The sequence below is a fragment of the Boleophthalmus pectinirostris genome, unplaced genomic scaffold (assembly GCF_026225935.1).
Source record: "Boleophthalmus pectinirostris isolate CB_2022bp ecotype Guang Dong unplaced genomic scaffold, ASM2622593v1 HiC_scaffold_18, whole genome shotgun sequence".
NCBI classification, from domain to species: Eukaryota; Metazoa; Chordata; class Actinopteri; order Gobiiformes; family Gobiidae; genus Boleophthalmus; species Boleophthalmus pectinirostris.
In genome coordinates, this window is record NW_026571133.1 from 15,296,702 (window position 1) to 15,314,726 (window position 18,025).

The following is an 18,025-nucleotide window of genomic DNA, read 5'->3' on the forward strand; positions in this document are numbered from 1 at the left end:
CAATGTTGTGAACAATGGCCGTCATTCTTATGTATGTCTGTATTAATGTCTTGGAGAGAGACAGAGGCAAAGCGGATCTGACTTCCCTGTCCGCTCTCATTTTGCTTTGTCCAGTCTCAATAATGAGCTGCACAGGAAGGTCAAGTCAGGCCATCTCTACACACAAAAATATAATTTAAAAAAAGGAAAAAACACCAGCTTATGAGATTTTTACAAGGTGGTCCCGGGTTTGATTCCTTCACTGTATCTTGGTGGGGATGACTATAGTTGCACCCATCAACCTAAAATGTGCACATTTTGCTACAATATCCAATTGTACTTTGAGAGGAACAACAATTCCTCTGATATATGAAAAGCTTTATCAAATCTTAAATTTCAGTTATAGGTAAAGTGACATAAGGAGACAAATGGATAAAATGGACTTAATCTTTTCAAGTTTGAATTAAAATTAGTTGACAGTTATTCTTGTCCCTCAATTAAATTGTGACCTGAATATTAAGATTCATCTAATGATGTTGACACCCTCAATTTTGGCAAACTGGAAAAGCATTCAAGCTCTGCACTGCGGTTACCCACTCTTACTGACAGCCCAGTGGCATCCAACAATGGGTCAAATGCAGTTTTTTTTTTTTTGATAGAATAAATTATAATGTAGTGTGTAAAATTAAACCTCAGACCAATCTGCATTTTCAGTAGTTCTTTGGTCTTCTCAGGTTTTACAATGTGAGGGGGAATTCTCACCTGCATCAGATTATTTGTTATTAGTCAAATAAAGAGGAGTCACTGTGCAGAAATGTGTTTCTTTGATTCACTTTACAGCCAATAAAAACACATAAAAGGTGGATAGTAGCTTTAACCAGGCATCATGCAGAGACTGGGACAAGTAAAAGTCTCCCACTACACCGCTGTCAAATGTTTTAAAACATTGGCCCAGGAGCTGCATGGTTTTCCTATGTGTTTAGGGCTTAAGCCATACTCAAGCAAAGCAAAATGGCATTGGTTTTGTGACTATAGATGTGACAGTATTAATCAGTAACATACAGTATGATTTAATACCTATATATAATAATACCCATATATAAAGTGTGTTTTGTTACACGGCAAAGGGATTTTTTTTTTTTCAGGACAAGATAATTGTGTAAACTAATAGACAGTGTAAATGTAAAAAATAGTGTTAGTTATAAAAACATTATTTTTTTCTTCATTTCACATTGTGACATCCCTAATGCAAAATTGTGTAAGTAAATCCACAATTGTACTAATATGAACATACTGACCGTGTGTTACAGCTCCAGAGGTGCTGGCTCAGAAGCCCTACAGTAAAGCTGTGGACTGCTGGTCCATTGGAGTCATCGCATACATACTGTAAGTACCACACACACAGTATCTAAGATCAGCCAATCAGGAACAGCAAGAGCCTTGTGCTATATACTAATACAAAAATGCACTCTCCTCCAAGCTTTAAAGACCCTTATTACACTATCTAATCTGTGTTATAATGTTTACTCATCACAAACATACCTGGAGTTGTGTTTTGTTTGTTTGTCATTCACACCTGTTTATCACATAAACCCTGCAAATTTAGGCTGAGTTCAAAACACTATGTTCAACCTTGTGATGTCATGTTGGTAATACAGGAAGTTCTCCACTTTGTTTTTAAACACCATATATCTTCAGTAGAAACATTTGGATGATTTCAGACTTGGACTTGCCAATCTTCATAAAACAGAAGGTAAAATGTAGCTGTTAACTTAAAAAATACCACTACATGACATAATAAGGTGGAACAAAGCATTTTGAGTTTAAGATTTAGACAGAGTAATAATAAAGGGGTATTCAAATATGTGTGAATATAACAAATCAAAACTCTGGGTAGGAGGTAACACCATTATAACATCACAAAAATCAATGTTATGTAATATAGCACCTTTAATGGTGTCAATTTTTATCACAGATTTGCATTATTAGACAATTTAGCTCGTTATTTGAGAAGAATATTACAAGCATTCGTTTTGTTTCATCTTTGAGCATTTGCATAAGAGCCTGATCTGTGAGAGGACAGATTTACAATATTAATTTCATACTTATTGCTATGTTTTCCTGCTTTCTCTATTTTCTCTCATCAACATAAAGCTCTATAGAAGGTTTGTCAAAGTAGTACAACTTTTACAATCTTGTTATTCTAATATTGACACCCTGTCGGAAAAGATTGGTTTCATGAATTACAGTGCTACAGCAGGTATAATAATGTGCAGATTTTCTGTCCATTGTCTTTATTGAATGAGTTTGAGTTCACGGCTTCAGTGAGTCACCTCTGTGTGTGTGACTAACTGTAGAGTGGCAGCATAAACAGCAGCATGTGTTCAGTGTGAAATGTTCTGACTGTATCATTACAAGCAGCTTTGTGCCATTTCTAAACACAGATGTTGAGTTCTACAATTACCATTTATGGACATAGAGCTGAATTATTGTTTTCTCTTCGTCACCCCCTTCTTCTTCTGCACAAACACATGTTAAAGACCAATAAATAGTGATTTATTTTACACTAATGCTCGTAAGGGAACACGCTTTGTGGTAAACTGCTAGGCCCCTTTGCTGTTTTCCCTGCTGGCTTTAAGACTAAAATAAAAATATAAGAAATATGCTTTAAAATAAATAGAAATACTTGGCACTTTGCAATATTTGTGAATGAAAACAAATAAGTGGTATGCATAAAGTAGAAGTTAAAGGTGCACTATGTAACGTTTCTGTTGGCATCCTCAAATTTTTGTCTATGGAGATGTTATTGCTTACCTGGAATGTTTCACAGTATGGCATTAATTCAGTTACAGTTGTTTATATTGCTTTGAAAAACATGCATTCTTCTGAGCGGGCTCGCCTCTCCACAGACCTGGTCTGCTGTCGCCTGTTTGTCTCCATGGAGATAAGCCATTCTGTGGAACATCCTAGGGGAAAACATTGACATCTCCATGAAGGCAACCAAGTGGGCGAACCTTCCACCAGAAAACTGTGCACTGTGCACCTTTAATGCGGATGTCAACCCTGCAGATGTTAATACAGTCTACATGTGTTTATGCAGTCATAAACCTTTACTGTCTCCTAGTTTAAATTAATATTGATTGGCTTGTTCAACCTGTAAAATTAATCTGGGAGCAAACTAATGGGAACAGCCTCTACTTGTATCAAAGGTTATGGGAAATACACAGCACTCTCCTTTGGGATGAGGGAAAGGTTTTTGTGCACTAGAATGTTATCATAGGTTTTTCCATGATAAATATTCAGGAGCTGTACCCATTTACAAAAAAATCTGAAATTAACCAACAGGTAAATCCCTCATTCATCCAGTTCAGTTGACTACCGATAGATAACATTGACTAAAAAATCAGATTGTTATCTCATATATATTTTCAAATGAAATGGCATGTAAATTGTTAAATCTAATGAGAGTTATCTGATTTCTTTCTCATCTTTGACTCCATGGCACATAAGAAGAGAAGAATAGAACGAAAGGGAAAACTGACAAAGATTAAGGAATACAATGAAAGTAATTTATTATTTTGGCTACCACAGTCTGAAAATCCATTAAAGAACTGATACATTTAATCACATCTAATTGTCTGGCTCGGATTACTCTGTAGGTATATAAATCTACCCTACAGTTTGGATTATTTGTGGATTTTTAATTTTTTTTTTAATTACTTGTTTATACGATCCAATGCTATATGGAACAGAAATGGCACCAGTGGCAATTTCCTTGTAAAAATTATTAGCTTTTTTTGTCTATTTTTTTTTTTTTTTACTTAATTTTTTTATATAGTATTTGGTTTTACTGTAGTGTATATTTTTAAATAACTGTTAACTGACAATATATATTATACTATTGTTATATTGGAATCTTGTAATCTTACCCAACTCAAAAGGCCAGTGCATCTGGGACATCTGTCATTTTAATTATCCCATTAACAGGCTGCTCAGTGCACTGTAAAATGTGTTTGTTCATGTGTTGCTCTTTTTATTGGTATTTGACCTCCACCTGATGATTTCATTATTAGCTGGACCAGAGTTCAAAGTTGAGGGGTCGAGAGAAGGTTAACAGGGCACAGAATGTGAAAGTGTCACATGCTTGTTTCCAATTAGGAACAGCGCAGATGAGAAAGTAATGTATGACCTTTCTCTTGGTTTGTAAATATAGGTACGATTGAATTTAACAAAACACTGTATTGAAGAAATGTCTTGAGTTACAGTAGTAATAAGATACATGTATGTGCTTGTATGCAGTTCACAGCATGTAGGATGAATTGGTTTCTGGTTTCTAGAAAATGAAATGGTGTTTTTTTACTATATTGAATTTTTATATAGATTTTTATCCACAGTATTCACACTGTATGTATACATCCACACTAAATGTGAATATTAACAATAGTAATTTTGACTACTGCTCTTTCATGGAAAAACTTCAATCCTAGAGTGTTGTAATCAAAACCACAGCCTGATGCTCAACATGTTGTCCAATATGTTGTACAGTATAGACCTATGTGTAAAAATACTGTATATTTCGATGACTTTCACTTTATATTGTATTACATATTACAGGGTGGCTAAGAAAAACATATGAAATTCTATCAATCAACAAAGAACAAGGAATCCACTTGTTGGTATCTTACAAATCCCTCCACAGAAGCACTGTAAAAATGTTCAGGCAGCTGATTTTTTTTTTGTACATTTTTGCAGATAATTCAAAAGAGTTGCTTCCTTGTAGTTTTAGGACTTTGACATCTCTCTCGCCCATCACTTAGTATCACTTCAGACTGTATAGAGGACACTGGTGATTTTCATGGCTGATTAACTATAGGGATCCTTCCACCTGAGCTGCCGCTAAAGATAAGTAGATCAGAATGCAGGCGCTAATTGGGCTAATTACCAGCAGGGAGCCAAGCTTTTTCTCGCCACAAATGTGAAAGCTATTTTGTACAATAACCTGGCATTAAACCTTCCTTTTGAAATCCAAAAGTACTGCCCCCTTCTCAATAAAACATGGCAAAGGTACACTGCACAACTTTTCTGGTGGAGGGTTTGCGACCTACTTGTCTCCATGAAGATGTTACTGCTTTGCCTGGAATGTTCCGTGGTGTAACATCATACATACCCATCTAGCATTTATTGATTATGGGTGTTTTTATTGCTCAAAAATACAATAATTCCTTCTGTGAACAGAGACAACTCTCCACAGATCTGACTTGTAATGTAGATTAGGGCTGTGACCTGCTCGTCTCCCTTGTGATAGATAGGTTTCATCTATACTGTGGAACATTCTAGACAAAGCAATAACATTTCCGTGGAGACAAGCTGGTGGAAATATTATACGTTGCACCTTTAAACCTAAAAGCATGTGTTGATGTCATCTAAAAGCTTGAATTAATGAACTTTTGTATTCTTCAGGTTGTGTGGTTACCCTCCATTCTACGATGAAAACGACTCTAAACTGTTTGAGCAGATTTTGAAAGCGGATTATGAGTTTGATGCTCCATACTGGGATGACATTTCAGACTCAGGTTAGAATTAACTTTTCTCCTGTGTCACACCTCAAGCACAGACCACTGCACAGATGGACACTGCCGTTTCATTTAACCATGTGGAGTCCAGAACAACACATGAAGAAGATATGCGACCACTGTTTAGGAATTCTTTCAATGCAGATAAAATGCACTTAACACATGTTGCAATGATTTTCTAGTCTAAACTGTCACATATCTACACCATGAATCATCTGTCCTCATCCTTTCTTTGGCATTCTTTTATCTTATTTTTTCTTCCTCTGTTTCCTGGCATCCTTCTGCCCATTCTTCACTATGCCTCCTCTCTACATGTCCAAACTCATCTGACTTTTTCTCTAAAAGATTTCACATCAGCTGTTTCTCAACTGTACTTGCTAAAAAACAACATATGAAATTGTGCAGTGATTAAACAGAAATTAATTATAGTAATCAGAGGATTACGTTCAAATTTATGACACAGCTCACTATTACATTTTGTTCAAGAATATACATATCTTGTACATACAAAAGGTTTCTTAGTAAGATTAAAAGTTTCAATACTACTTTATAATGACTAAATTACAATCAGCCTAAATAAAGCATGAGCAAAGACTTCAGAGACAAATGCTTTGTTAACGCTAATTAAAGTGTATTTATTATACAGTGTTAGCAATATTTATTATTAAGACCACAAATATAGCCTGATAGGTTTGCTGTTGCTTTTCACCGCTTGCCAGTTATGCTTTGAAATCTATTTGTGGCCTGAGCATAGCTATAGAGACACTGTATGTTAATTTTATTTTCATGTTTCATTCACAGCCAAAGACTTCATCGGCAGACTTATGGAGAAGGACCCATCCAAACGCTACACGTGTGAACAGGCCCTCAGACATCCCTGGTACAAACACAATTCACTTCTATGGAAAAACACATTCAATCAATACTCTGTCATATATATTTTTTTTCTTTTCAGGATTGCTGGAGACACTGCCCTCTGTAAGAACATCCACGAGTCAGTGAGCCGACAGATGAGAAAGAACTTTGCCAAGAGCAAGTGGAGGGTACAGGCCTATTTCTCATTATATTCATTCACATTCACTCTTAATCATTCTTGTGTTTGCAGTGAGATGAGTAGTGTTTAATTTTTGTCACTTGACTTGGGGTTCTTGCTGGACTGAATTTTTTTGTGTTTGCTGTGAGCTATTTGTGATTGATTAGCCAAAAAAAAAAAAAAAAAAATCATATCTCAAGTTAACTAAAATCACCTGTTTCTAAATTTCACTATGATTGGTTAAATAGACCTGACACTCAATCAGAGCACAGTAGAGGCTGACCAATAGGAGAAGTGGGTGAGGGAAATCACAATAATATGATAATATGATATGATCATTTTAACTGGCTAGTCTGTTTATAAAGGCACATCTTTATGCACAAAAGACAAATTGAGAATAACACATAGACACACAGAGACTAGGGCAACATAGGAATAAAATGCTGCTAAATGTAGTCAAAAGAGAAAAAGATAAAGATAAAAGTGGTTGATTCTTTTTTCAACTATTATGTGTTGATGTCTTTAATTGATTTTTCTATCCACATAAAAAATGTTTAAATATTTCTAGTATTGACAGATTAACCTGATCCTAATGCCCATCCACACTGTAGGCAATCCTCAGATCTTTCATACCAATATTTAAAACCCTTATATTTTTTCTACCTGTGGTATTGAAGTCTATCTGTTTCCAATGATCCAACATGTGCTGCCCATATATACGATATACAGTCCTTCCACTTCATTTCAAACACCTGAGCTGCTGTATTGACACCTGCAGAGGAGATGAGAGACAGAGACCGGAGCTATTCTGTAATATAGATGATATATATGGCCTAGTGTAAAATCGGTGATGTGTGACTTGGAGCTTGTGAATAGAAAAATGTAAGTTAAAATGGCCAAACATAAAGCAAACTCTGATTTTGTATTGTTTTTGTGCATAGTTTTACTCATATTATTTGTATCTTCTTCTTACTTATTTATAGTCTTTATTAGTTAGTGCAGCATGTTGTTGGCCTTTTAGTATGACGTATTTAGCTGTTTAATTTGGTCGATATTTTTTGACTGGTCTTGGTATAAATTATGATTAACTAAGACAAGTAGGTCAAGTGCATCCATGGGTATTTCTAGTAAAGAATCAGATGAGAATACCATTAAAATACCATGATCAGCCTCTCAAAGCACAGTATCCATATCATTCAGGGCTTAAATAAAATGTCTGAGGCACACTGATTATAAAAATAAATAGAAGTCCTTTATTACAATTATGATTATTATTTCAGAAAATACATTATTTTGCACTTAAATGAGTGGTTTTAATCATCATCAAAATTAAGTTAGAAATGTGAGTATTCTTGGATTATTCTATAAAGCAGGTTAGATACAAAACTATCAATACTGTTGTTTTTAGAATTGATTTTAAAATGTTATTGCTTGTTTTTAAATGCATTGACAGACTTGCACCACCCTATCAGAAATGCTGTCTTTGCACACCTCAGTCATAACGCTTAGCCTTAGGTCTACTGGACTGCCCATGGTCCAGACTTAAGAGTAGAGGAGACAGGGATTTTTCCAGAGCAGAACCTAAACTGGAATTCTCTCCCTCTGAGCATCAGCATGGCCACTTCTGTAGAGAACTTAAAAATCTGTATTAAAACACACACTTTTTTTGCATTGGCTTTTAACACAAGATGAGTTGACCATTTTTATTACAATCTGATTATTCGCTTACTGCTTTTACTGTGTTTTATTGTGCTACAGTTTTATGACTTTGCTAATTGTTTTATTACTTTACATGTGTATTTGTATCTTGTACAGCACATTGGGGCAGTGGTGGTGCTTTACAAATAAACTTGACCTGGACTTTGACAAAACAAACTTACTCACTTGCTTATATTGCATAGGTGTAGAAGTGTTTTACTGACCGTTTTCTAGTTAGATCTAAATAAAAGCTGTGTTCTTGTCCCAGGGAAATTATTAAGTGTTGTATCTTCTTGTCTTTTCCCCATAGCAAGCCTTCAATGCCACAGCTGTAGTGAGACATATGAGAAAACTACAGTTGGGCAGCAGTATGAACAGCAGCACAGCCTCCTCCAACTCTGCAAACAAACAGAACCAGGTCCCCAAACCAGTCCAAAACCAGGTCCAGATCCCAGGAACAACCGAACCAAGCCAGTCCAGTACCACCGCAGTCACCGTGACAACAGCAGCAGCCACTGGGAGTAAGGTCTCTGTCACAGAAAACAACATTACTACTCCACGCAAAGAATGTAAGTTTTATTATTTATTTATCTTCACAATGCACACTTTAAAAAACCTAAGAGGATTAACATTTGAGAGAAGACTGACATATGAACTGCTTAACTAATAGAAGAATAGGCTTGGGGTTTTATTAGTTTTGCAGATGGTCTCTCAGCATTACATGGGCAATCTTAGAAAGTAGTGAGTCATTGTCATTGTCATTAGAAACCATTTGTACTGTACAAACCACAACCTAATAAACTAATAAACTATGATATATACTCGTCTTACATAATAACCTTGACAAATGCATATAAACAAAGCATGAACTTGTGAAAGAGACATGCCAGGACAATTTTCACAAATCACTGACACTACAGCATGAGAAAGACAGGTTAACGGTTCTTAATTAACACTAATCATGTGTCCACAAATGTGTCCCAACTTGCAGAGAGTTCATCTTAAGTTGAAAGTGCGATGAATAGTTTGTTGCTTATACTAAATTGGACAGACTTGAGTCTTTATTTTATGGCGCTGAATGTGTCTGAAATTGTCTCAAAGAATTTTTACTCACATGTGATTGTTTACTCCAGCCAGATAAATTAGAGAGCATTCACAACATTATAGAATTAGGTGTCATAATTTCAAAAGAAAAGCTATAGAGAATGAACTGTATTCGTTAAACCTTGTGACATTAAATTAAATATTTGGAGTGATTCATGGATGTTGGCATAATCTTTAATTGCTTATTTTCATGATGCCATATTTCCGTTCAGTCTCCTCTTCCTTACCACTAGCGTGATCTGCAGCTATTTGTCAAAGATGCCAACTCTTTGTTATGATGATGATGTTTGCAGCGACGTTAGTTCCAACTGTGCACTGCATTTTTCTAACGCAAAAGTCAGCTGACTTGTTTCTTTTATTAAGTTTTAGATTAATGTTGCAATTTTCAATTAGGTGTCATAGATTACCACTATATAAATGACACAAGTCCAATAGTTTTTCTTTAAAGCAAAAAAATTCTTCTTTTCCTCAGGTGTTCCTGCCCCAGCCACACCCTGCAGTCTGGCCTCCACAGCGGCCTCCTCCTCTGCAGGGACAGAGCTGAGCCGCCCCCTCCCCTCCTCAGTCCCTGCCCCCGTCCTCCAGGAAACCAAGTGACGCCAAGTCCCGCGGGGAACCAGCTGGGAGGCCACTGCGCTGTAGACCTGCACACATCCACACATGAACTGAGGAAAAGAGGAGATCATGGAAAATGGCTTCTCTGGATTCTGAGCCTCCAACTTGTTCCCTGCCCTGCTCCTCAATGGGCAGAGGACTGGACTTTTCCCTAAAAACAGACACTCAGCTGTAAGGAGTGAAGAGTGTCAGAAAAGGTGCAGTCCAGTTTGGTGTGATTGTTTACATGGTTTACATTGTTCACAGGTAGTGTGGTGTAGAAGTGATGCAAATTAATTTGTATATTGCTATAGAGTACTTTTTAGGAAACATGATGGAATATACTAGTAAACTAAAGTTGGCACTAAATGCTACTTTTTCTTAATGGTCAACAAAAAATATTGTTTATGTACACTGAAAATCACAAAAGTAATCAACCCTTATTATGACTGACCCAATATATGTAGTTTATTGTGGGTGGTACACATAACTAAAATATTTGTATTTCCAGTGAGAGTATTAGAACTTTGCTAGTACTTTTACACATACTTTGAATGAACTTTTAATTCTGGTACCAGATTATAAACCATTGTTTCCACCCTTAGATCAGATTTTTGTTTCTAAATTTAAAATGTGAGATTATTCATACCCAGTTTGCTTCTTTACGTTGCGTTTTGTACACAGTTACCTGATTCATGGACAGGTTTTGCAACAACCTTTAGTAGACAATGGGTAAGGAATATATTATTTCAGAATATCCATAATTATTTGATGCTCTAACTAACAACCTGAGTACAATTGCTTTCAGAAACCATTCAAACCAAACTGCACTGTACCACTTGAGTTACACCCAGCTCTCCTCCGCCGCAGCGCCCCCTTCAGTTGCAGAGTCGCTGTCACCCTGTGGAGGCCCTGGGACCTGCCTCTGTCTTTATGATAAATGACTATGAGCCGCCCTGAGGTGAAGGACTAACTGCCGGCTCGAGACTGGGCTAATGCTTCGATATTATTCAACGTCAACTTCCCTCTTCAATCTTCAGTCCTTCCTGCAACTCTTTATTTTTATTAAAATACTTAAGACTGTTTTTAACTGGGTTCATTTTTAATGTCAGCTTGAAGGTGTTATGTGTTTGATCTATTGGTACATTGAAACTGCCTTCTCAGTGCAAATTTTGTAGCTTCTTTAAAATTTTTGATCCATTTGGTCTCCCATTTAATCTATACAAATCTTCCTCTCAGCATTTTTAGTGTAGATGTGCCATTTTATGGGTTACACATAACACCTGTTTTTCTTATTTATGAGTATTGGCTTATTTTGTCTGTTTGTGCTTTAAAAAGTGCTTTAAAAGTACCACATGACTGTTGATGTGTTGCTATGTTGGAAATGTTGTATTTACATGGAGTTCAGCTGCATTCAGGGTGAGAATGTAATAATATATAATAGTAGGTTTCAGCATTGTCCTAATTGGACTGGAAAATATATCATCAAGGAATTTTTGACAGTTTTTAACCTTTATAAAATATTTGACTGCACAAAACAGTATAATTACACTTTTACTTTTCCTCTCAAGATACTTTTCTAAAACACATTGTTAAATAAATTAATACATGTAAAGTATTTTCTGAATGCCAGATCATACAGGTGAATATAGAGGAGACCTAATCCGCTCACGCAAACTCAAATCTTGGTGTTTTTATGTGAGAGATAACATCTCTACTTTAAGTTCCTCATCCAGACCAGATTTGTCATTTTCAAAACGTACATTACTTCGAACTAGTAGCTGAAGATACCTGCTTTTTACAATAATGATTTCTGGCAATGCTTCTTGAATGTCACATCCCCATAACTCTGTCTGTGTGGGCCTTCCTGGACTGTTGCTGGACTCCATGTGAATACAGAATTTTTGTTTTATCTAATTTGCACAGAGGCTCAGACAACCTGTATACACTTATCAGATACTCGTTTAAGATTGTAAAAATGATTTAGTGGATGTCAAAAGTGTATTGTACAGCTTATAAATGAAACTCTATGATTGCGTAAAATATTTTAAACTATTACTATATTACATGCAAAGTTAAAACCTATGTAACTTTTCTAGATGGGAGACTCACCACTTGCTTTTCTCCATGAAGATGCTTATGCTCTGTGTTGTAAAGTATGGCATTAAACTTCTATATCTATATTGCATTTATTTAATTACAGGTGTTTTTATTGCTCAAAAATACATTATATATTTACAACAGGCATTTTTACTGTGAGTGTTGCCATCTCTCTACACATCTAACCTGTAATTCAACCTGTTGACATCACCTGCTTGTTACCATGGAGAGAAGATTAATGCCATACTGTGAATCTAGCAAAATAATTACATCTCCATGGAGACTGCATTTCCTCCACCAGAAAAGTTGCATAGTGCATCTTTAAGGACATAACGGGGAACAAGTATGCATATTTACTTTAACTGCCTACTACTGAGAATGTTGACTTCCCATAGCAGTGCAATGCAATCCCACTTGGCTCCAGACACAAAAACATTGTAGATTTGTAGTTATAGATTACTGGAGTCAAATGTAAGCCATGATTTCTCTCTTTTCGCACTTACTCCGCTGCGCGCCGTTCAGAAGTGCTCAGGGAAACTACAGCCCCACTGTGTGCTGGCTAATACTGGCTTTCTGTTACAGGTACATTGTATTGTTGTAATCTTTTGTTGTCGGTATTGCCAAATGTACAGGCTTCACAGTCTTCTGTCCAGGGCTAAAACTGCAAAGAAACTGGTTGATTTTTCCCTGATATTCAAAGCACCTTTCAAAGCATTTTTCATCTCAACTATGGTTTTGGATGCACAAGCTATACTATTATTTCTGTATTTCACCGATAAGCACCAAAATAAGTATAAGAGTATACTTTTTGCTCCATGTAGACCTTTGAAATCATTTCTGCATTTGATCTACCCTTTAATAATCCCACTGGAGCAGTCAGGAACAATCAGTCCTGGTCAGAGGTATCACAATGACAGAAAAAAAGACCAGATTAAGATCAACCTGTACCATCCAATCCAGCCCAAATATGCATTAAGTGGGTTCCTTTGTTTATTTTTTACTTAGTTTGTTTCAGCGTTTTTCAAGCTTTTGACTCAAGACAATAGATAAGGTTAATAATCAACTTTCTTGAAAATTTTAAAAGCCATTCTGCTGTCATGTGCACAGTCAGTATGTTACTTTAAAACTACAACATCGTGAGTTTAAAATTATGATTCTAGGTGAATATTTAAGCTTTATTTCAGTTTGGTTGGTGAAGGCCTTGGTGCTCATTTACATATCAGATTGTTATGTCTGTATTGATGCAAATCTGCGGATCCCTTTATTGTGAAGTCTGGCCAAAGACTAAATACAAGTCTTTTGGCATGTTTTGTAAATTAGAAAAAAATGCTCTTAGAGAAATAGTGAATCGTACTAAGGGCTGGAAAGTCACTCCCATGTATTTCATTTTGTGCAAAAATTGAAGAATGAATTTGAACAGTTCTCATGATGAGTAGCCACTATGTATGTCTTTATTGATCTAAAAATGCTGGAAATACTGTCTTTATTGTCTGTTTTTAAGCTTATGTCCACACTGATATACATTTGTTAACACAGTATATGCTCCTCACCTTTTGTGTTTGTTCATGAATTGGGAAATGCAAAAAAATCTATGGTAAACCAAATCTATTACAGGTCAGATAACCATTCTGATTTGTTAATTATGACCAATTAATTTTAGAACTTAAGACAAATTTAATCTTATTATTTGTTTGTGTACTTTGCATATTAATAAAATAAATTACATTATTTTTAAACTAAACAAAAGTGGATTGGTGTGGACATATTTTGAAGTTGCTGCTGAATGTGCTGTTTTTGTCTAACATCAAGTGAATATTTTGTGCACTGAAATTCCCTAGATTTAACTTCTGGTGTCTTTAAATGCCTGCTGCAAAAAGTTAAGCACTTCTGGCCAATATTTATTCATTTGAAATCTCACATTACGTTTAGGATGTCCGTGTTTTGGTTTCATCTAGTACTTAAAAATAGGAAATGGAAATGTTTGTAATATTGTTTGAGATTAGAGTTTGCATTTCATGTGGTTCTTAGCCCGTAAAGAGTTTCAGACTTAACTACAATATGGCTTTGAATTATTTTAGAAAATTGTTTGAGAAGCAGACAGGAGCAATGGTATAGACTGTCTGGGGTATTTGGGTAGAAAGGCATTTAAAACACATCTCCACATAGCATTGAATAAACCTACTGATGAATTTATTATATTTGGACCTTATTTCCTATCAGAGTTAAAAAAAAAAAAAAAAAAAAACTGCCTTTAATTAACAATATGTAACAACCCTTTGAACAGTGTGAACATGTGCATGGTCTAGTTTCATATACTGAGTATGGTAAAAAGTAATGCTATATGAAAGCCTTTGTACCTGTCTGTTTCTCATATTATTGAATATTTAGACCCAATGTTATCTAGAAGAGCCACATTAAGAAAAAGTACATCTGTTGCGACTCTAACTTCAATTAGTGAGTCTAAATTATTTGGAACCATGTAAGGGCTTTATGTATCTCAACCATAAATATTTCATTTACCACTTATTTCTATGCATTTATGCATTTGAGCTCCTCTGTATTTAGCTCTTTCACACCAAGACTGGAATGACCCATTCATAATTAATTTTAGACTCATTCTTGTGATATTAGGTAAAAGTGATTGCAATTTTGTTGTAACTGGTGTCACTAAATCTTTGAGCCATTGGACGTTTACTGTGAGGCAGACGCTTTGTTTCTGTTTACTAATGTGGTGAATTCATTTGATTGACGTTTTGAAACTGTAAATACGATGTGTATATAAATAATCCTTTTTCATATATTTTTGAATGTCTTGATTAAGGCATGTTTGACTGATTGAGGTGAGAGGAGCTGATTGTATACTTGTACTTCATGTGTATGTAAAAACAAAACTGAAATCTTCGTTCCCTCAAGTCAATTCAGCCAGCAGTTTTTCCCAAGCCTTTTGTGCAGTGCAATGCTATAATGTATTAACCCAGACCAAGACCAGTCATTTTTACTTTCACTGACATATTATTAACTGGAAATCAACACTGTAATTTAACATTTATCAATCAGCCAATCAAATAATAATAATTATTTGTTTTATTTATTATTTTATTTATTTGTCCTTGCAGAAAGAAATAATAATTACAAGTTACTCAAAGAAATCTAAGGAATTTCTTCTGAACACTCTTCAGAGTAGCCAGTTTTGTCATAATTTTGTAACAAATGTTCTTGACTTTGAATCTTGCCATCCTAATTCTCTCATTTTAACATTTAGCAGAGCCTTTTACTACAAACATTCATTCATTGGTCCTGCAAATGTCAGGAGGCTACCCCTTTGATTCTAGCTTTATACAATGTTGTTAATGTAAAGCATTTTCTTACTAACTTGCCAGGGTATAATAAAGGTTTAAACAAATACCTTCTGTATAAAGTTTACATGACATTATGAGTTATTTTTAGTATTTATTAGTAATTCTCTCAATACATGGTCTTGGTCTTTTGTTTTTCTTTTGCGTCTTTTAACATAGTAAGTAAATGTTTAGCCAGGCATCAGCTCGGTCCAGCTCCCACATCAAACTCAGGCTTAAGTTTTTTGCCATTATCCAAAGCTGTGACAGAAAACTCACTGTAATTGGACCATGAGCACCACTTAAATACTAAAACAGAAGTGCACTGAGATAGAGCATGTCAAAGCTTCACAAGTGTTGCATTGCCCTGTGTGTAAGCCCTTTGTGATGTTAATATCTGTGTTATGTAAAGGACACGGAGGAAGCCATAGGTCCGAACAAGGCTAGAGCAGTTTCAAGTTTCAGTATATAATTATTAAATTGATTTACCACTCATTAGCAAATTCAGTTCTTTTCTAATGGGAACTCATCTGCTTGTTTCCATGAAGCTGTTATTGATGTGCCTGGGAGGTTCCACAGTACGGCATTAAATCGATCATACATTTATTCAATTACAAACGTTTTTTATTGCTGAAATGCCTTGAAAAACGTGCATTATTTTGTGTGTGACCTTGCCTTTTGACAGATATGACCTGGAACTTGGCCTGTTAGCGTCACTTGTCTCCATAGAGATAGACAACTTTAATGCCATACTTTGAAACATTAAGGCAAAGCAATAACATCCAGAGACAAGCAGGTGATAGAAATGAAAAAGACATTTTATTACAGGCCAAAACATTTACCTAGTGAATTCAAATAATTATTTTGTCTTGTTTTGTTGGTAGATATACATCTTATTATTACTTAACTTCCTCTTGGCATTTAGTCTGACCTGCTCTTCCTCCCTGATCTTGTCTAATGTCCCAGGCCAAATGGCTTAAATCTGTCTATGTCCCTCCCCCTCTGCATGTTGACCCCTCCCTGCCCTGTGCTCTATTCACTGTCTCATGTGGTCCATTCTAACTGTCCTGTAACAGGAGAGCGCTGTCTTCTCTGTATACTCTTGTGCTGTGATGATGACTTTTGTTCTTATGGGGCTTTCAAATGTATAGATGCCTTTGACAATCACTGCACATATCAGAGCGTCCATCAGAGCCCAGACCGAAGCTGTTCATTTGTTTTTCTCTCTGGAATAAAAGATGATTGATCACAACATGCATTTGTCTCTAATTTGTGGGCAGGTGTGGAAATAGAGGGGAACTTTTTGCATGTGAAGTTACACAGAGCATTCTTAAACTTGGTTAAACAAATGCATGTACTTATTTTTGAGGAATAAAAAGGCATAATTGAATAAATGTAATCGACAAGTTAAATATACTGTGGACCATAAGGCAAAGCAATAACATATCTATTATTATTATTATCATCATCAACATTATTATTATTTATTTTTCACAATAACACAATAAAACAACACAACACAATAAAAAACACACTAGATAAGGGCTTATAATGGGTTTACTGTGGTAGTCCACCATTCAGAAAAGTGTAAGTTTAAAGTTAAAGATGCACTGTGTAAAACAATTTAAACTATTTTCTATTATTTTGTCTAGAATGTTCTGGCATGGCATTCAACATGTCTGTTTTGCATTCACTCAATAACATGGGTTTTACTGACCTATAAAAACTTGCATTCTTACTGTGAGTGGGCTTGCCTCTCCACAGATCTGGCATAAATTGGCCCTATGGCAGGGGTGTCAAACATACGGCCCGGGGGCGCTCCAAGACCTTTAATCTGGCCCTTGGCTGATTTTCTACTAAAATATTTTAATTATATTTTGTATTACAATATTGGTAATTAACGTAGCAGTAACATAACAGTAACATAACAGTGACATAGCAGCATCTCCAGCACCTCTGTGCATGGCCCCTCCCACCAGAGCAGCACAAATGAAGACTTGCCTCTTTCCAAAGGCTCTTAAAGGACGATTGTTTTGACTGTTGACCGTGACACCCTCATCAGCAAAATGTCAAAAATGAGATAAGTGGACGCCACGTGCAGGAGTTTCCAAGAAAAATTTACGTATTCCTATTTGCATACAAGTTCATGTTCAAACATTGTGTTGAAATTGCAGGTTGTTCATAATATTATAATGTTTTGTAAAAGAAAGAGTTAATCAATTAAAAAAGATTTCTGTAATAGATTTGCGTTTCGTTGCACAAATATTTGAACTTATTGCTATTTTTGGGATATATATGCCATGAGTTTTCTGATCCGGCCCCTTTGGGATCAAAGTAGGTTGGATACGGCCCCCGGACCAAAATGAGTTTGACACCCCTGCCCTATGGCATCACCTGCTGTCTCCTTGGAGATAAATAAGTGCAATGACATACCATATACATGAAGAGAAGCAGCCCTCTACCAGAAAAGTTACACAGTGCACCTTTACGTTACTGGCAAATGTTGGTTAGGCAAGTAGTATGGTTGAAATTAGGATCTGTCTCCACTAGGGATGTAACAATAACCAAAATATTGTGATACTGTGTCGTCAAAAGTCTCACAACAATAT

At 35.7% G+C, this 18,025-nt stretch overlaps 1 protein-coding gene across 1 annotated transcript in view; it reads left to right on the plus strand.

Moving 5' to 3' along the window:
• The window catches only part of camk1da (calcium/calmodulin-dependent protein kinase 1Da), an 82,837-nt gene extending 66,169 nt beyond the window's left edge, over nucleotides 1-16,668 (plus strand). The window contains exons 6-11 of the mRNA XM_020926482.2: nucleotides 1,290-1,365; nucleotides 5,440-5,552; nucleotides 6,354-6,432; nucleotides 6,508-6,595; nucleotides 8,594-8,852; nucleotides 9,860-16,668. Of these exons, the coding sequence (XP_020782141.1) occupies nucleotides 1,290-1,365; nucleotides 5,440-5,552; nucleotides 6,354-6,432; nucleotides 6,508-6,595; nucleotides 8,594-8,852; nucleotides 9,860-9,984 (740 nt within the window). The 3' untranslated portion in view covers nucleotides 9,985-16,668. The remainder of the gene's footprint in view (nucleotides 1-1,289; nucleotides 1,366-5,439; nucleotides 5,553-6,353; nucleotides 6,433-6,507; nucleotides 6,596-8,593; nucleotides 8,853-9,859) is intronic.
• The last annotated feature ends 1,357 nt before the right edge of the window (nucleotides 16,669-18,025 follow it).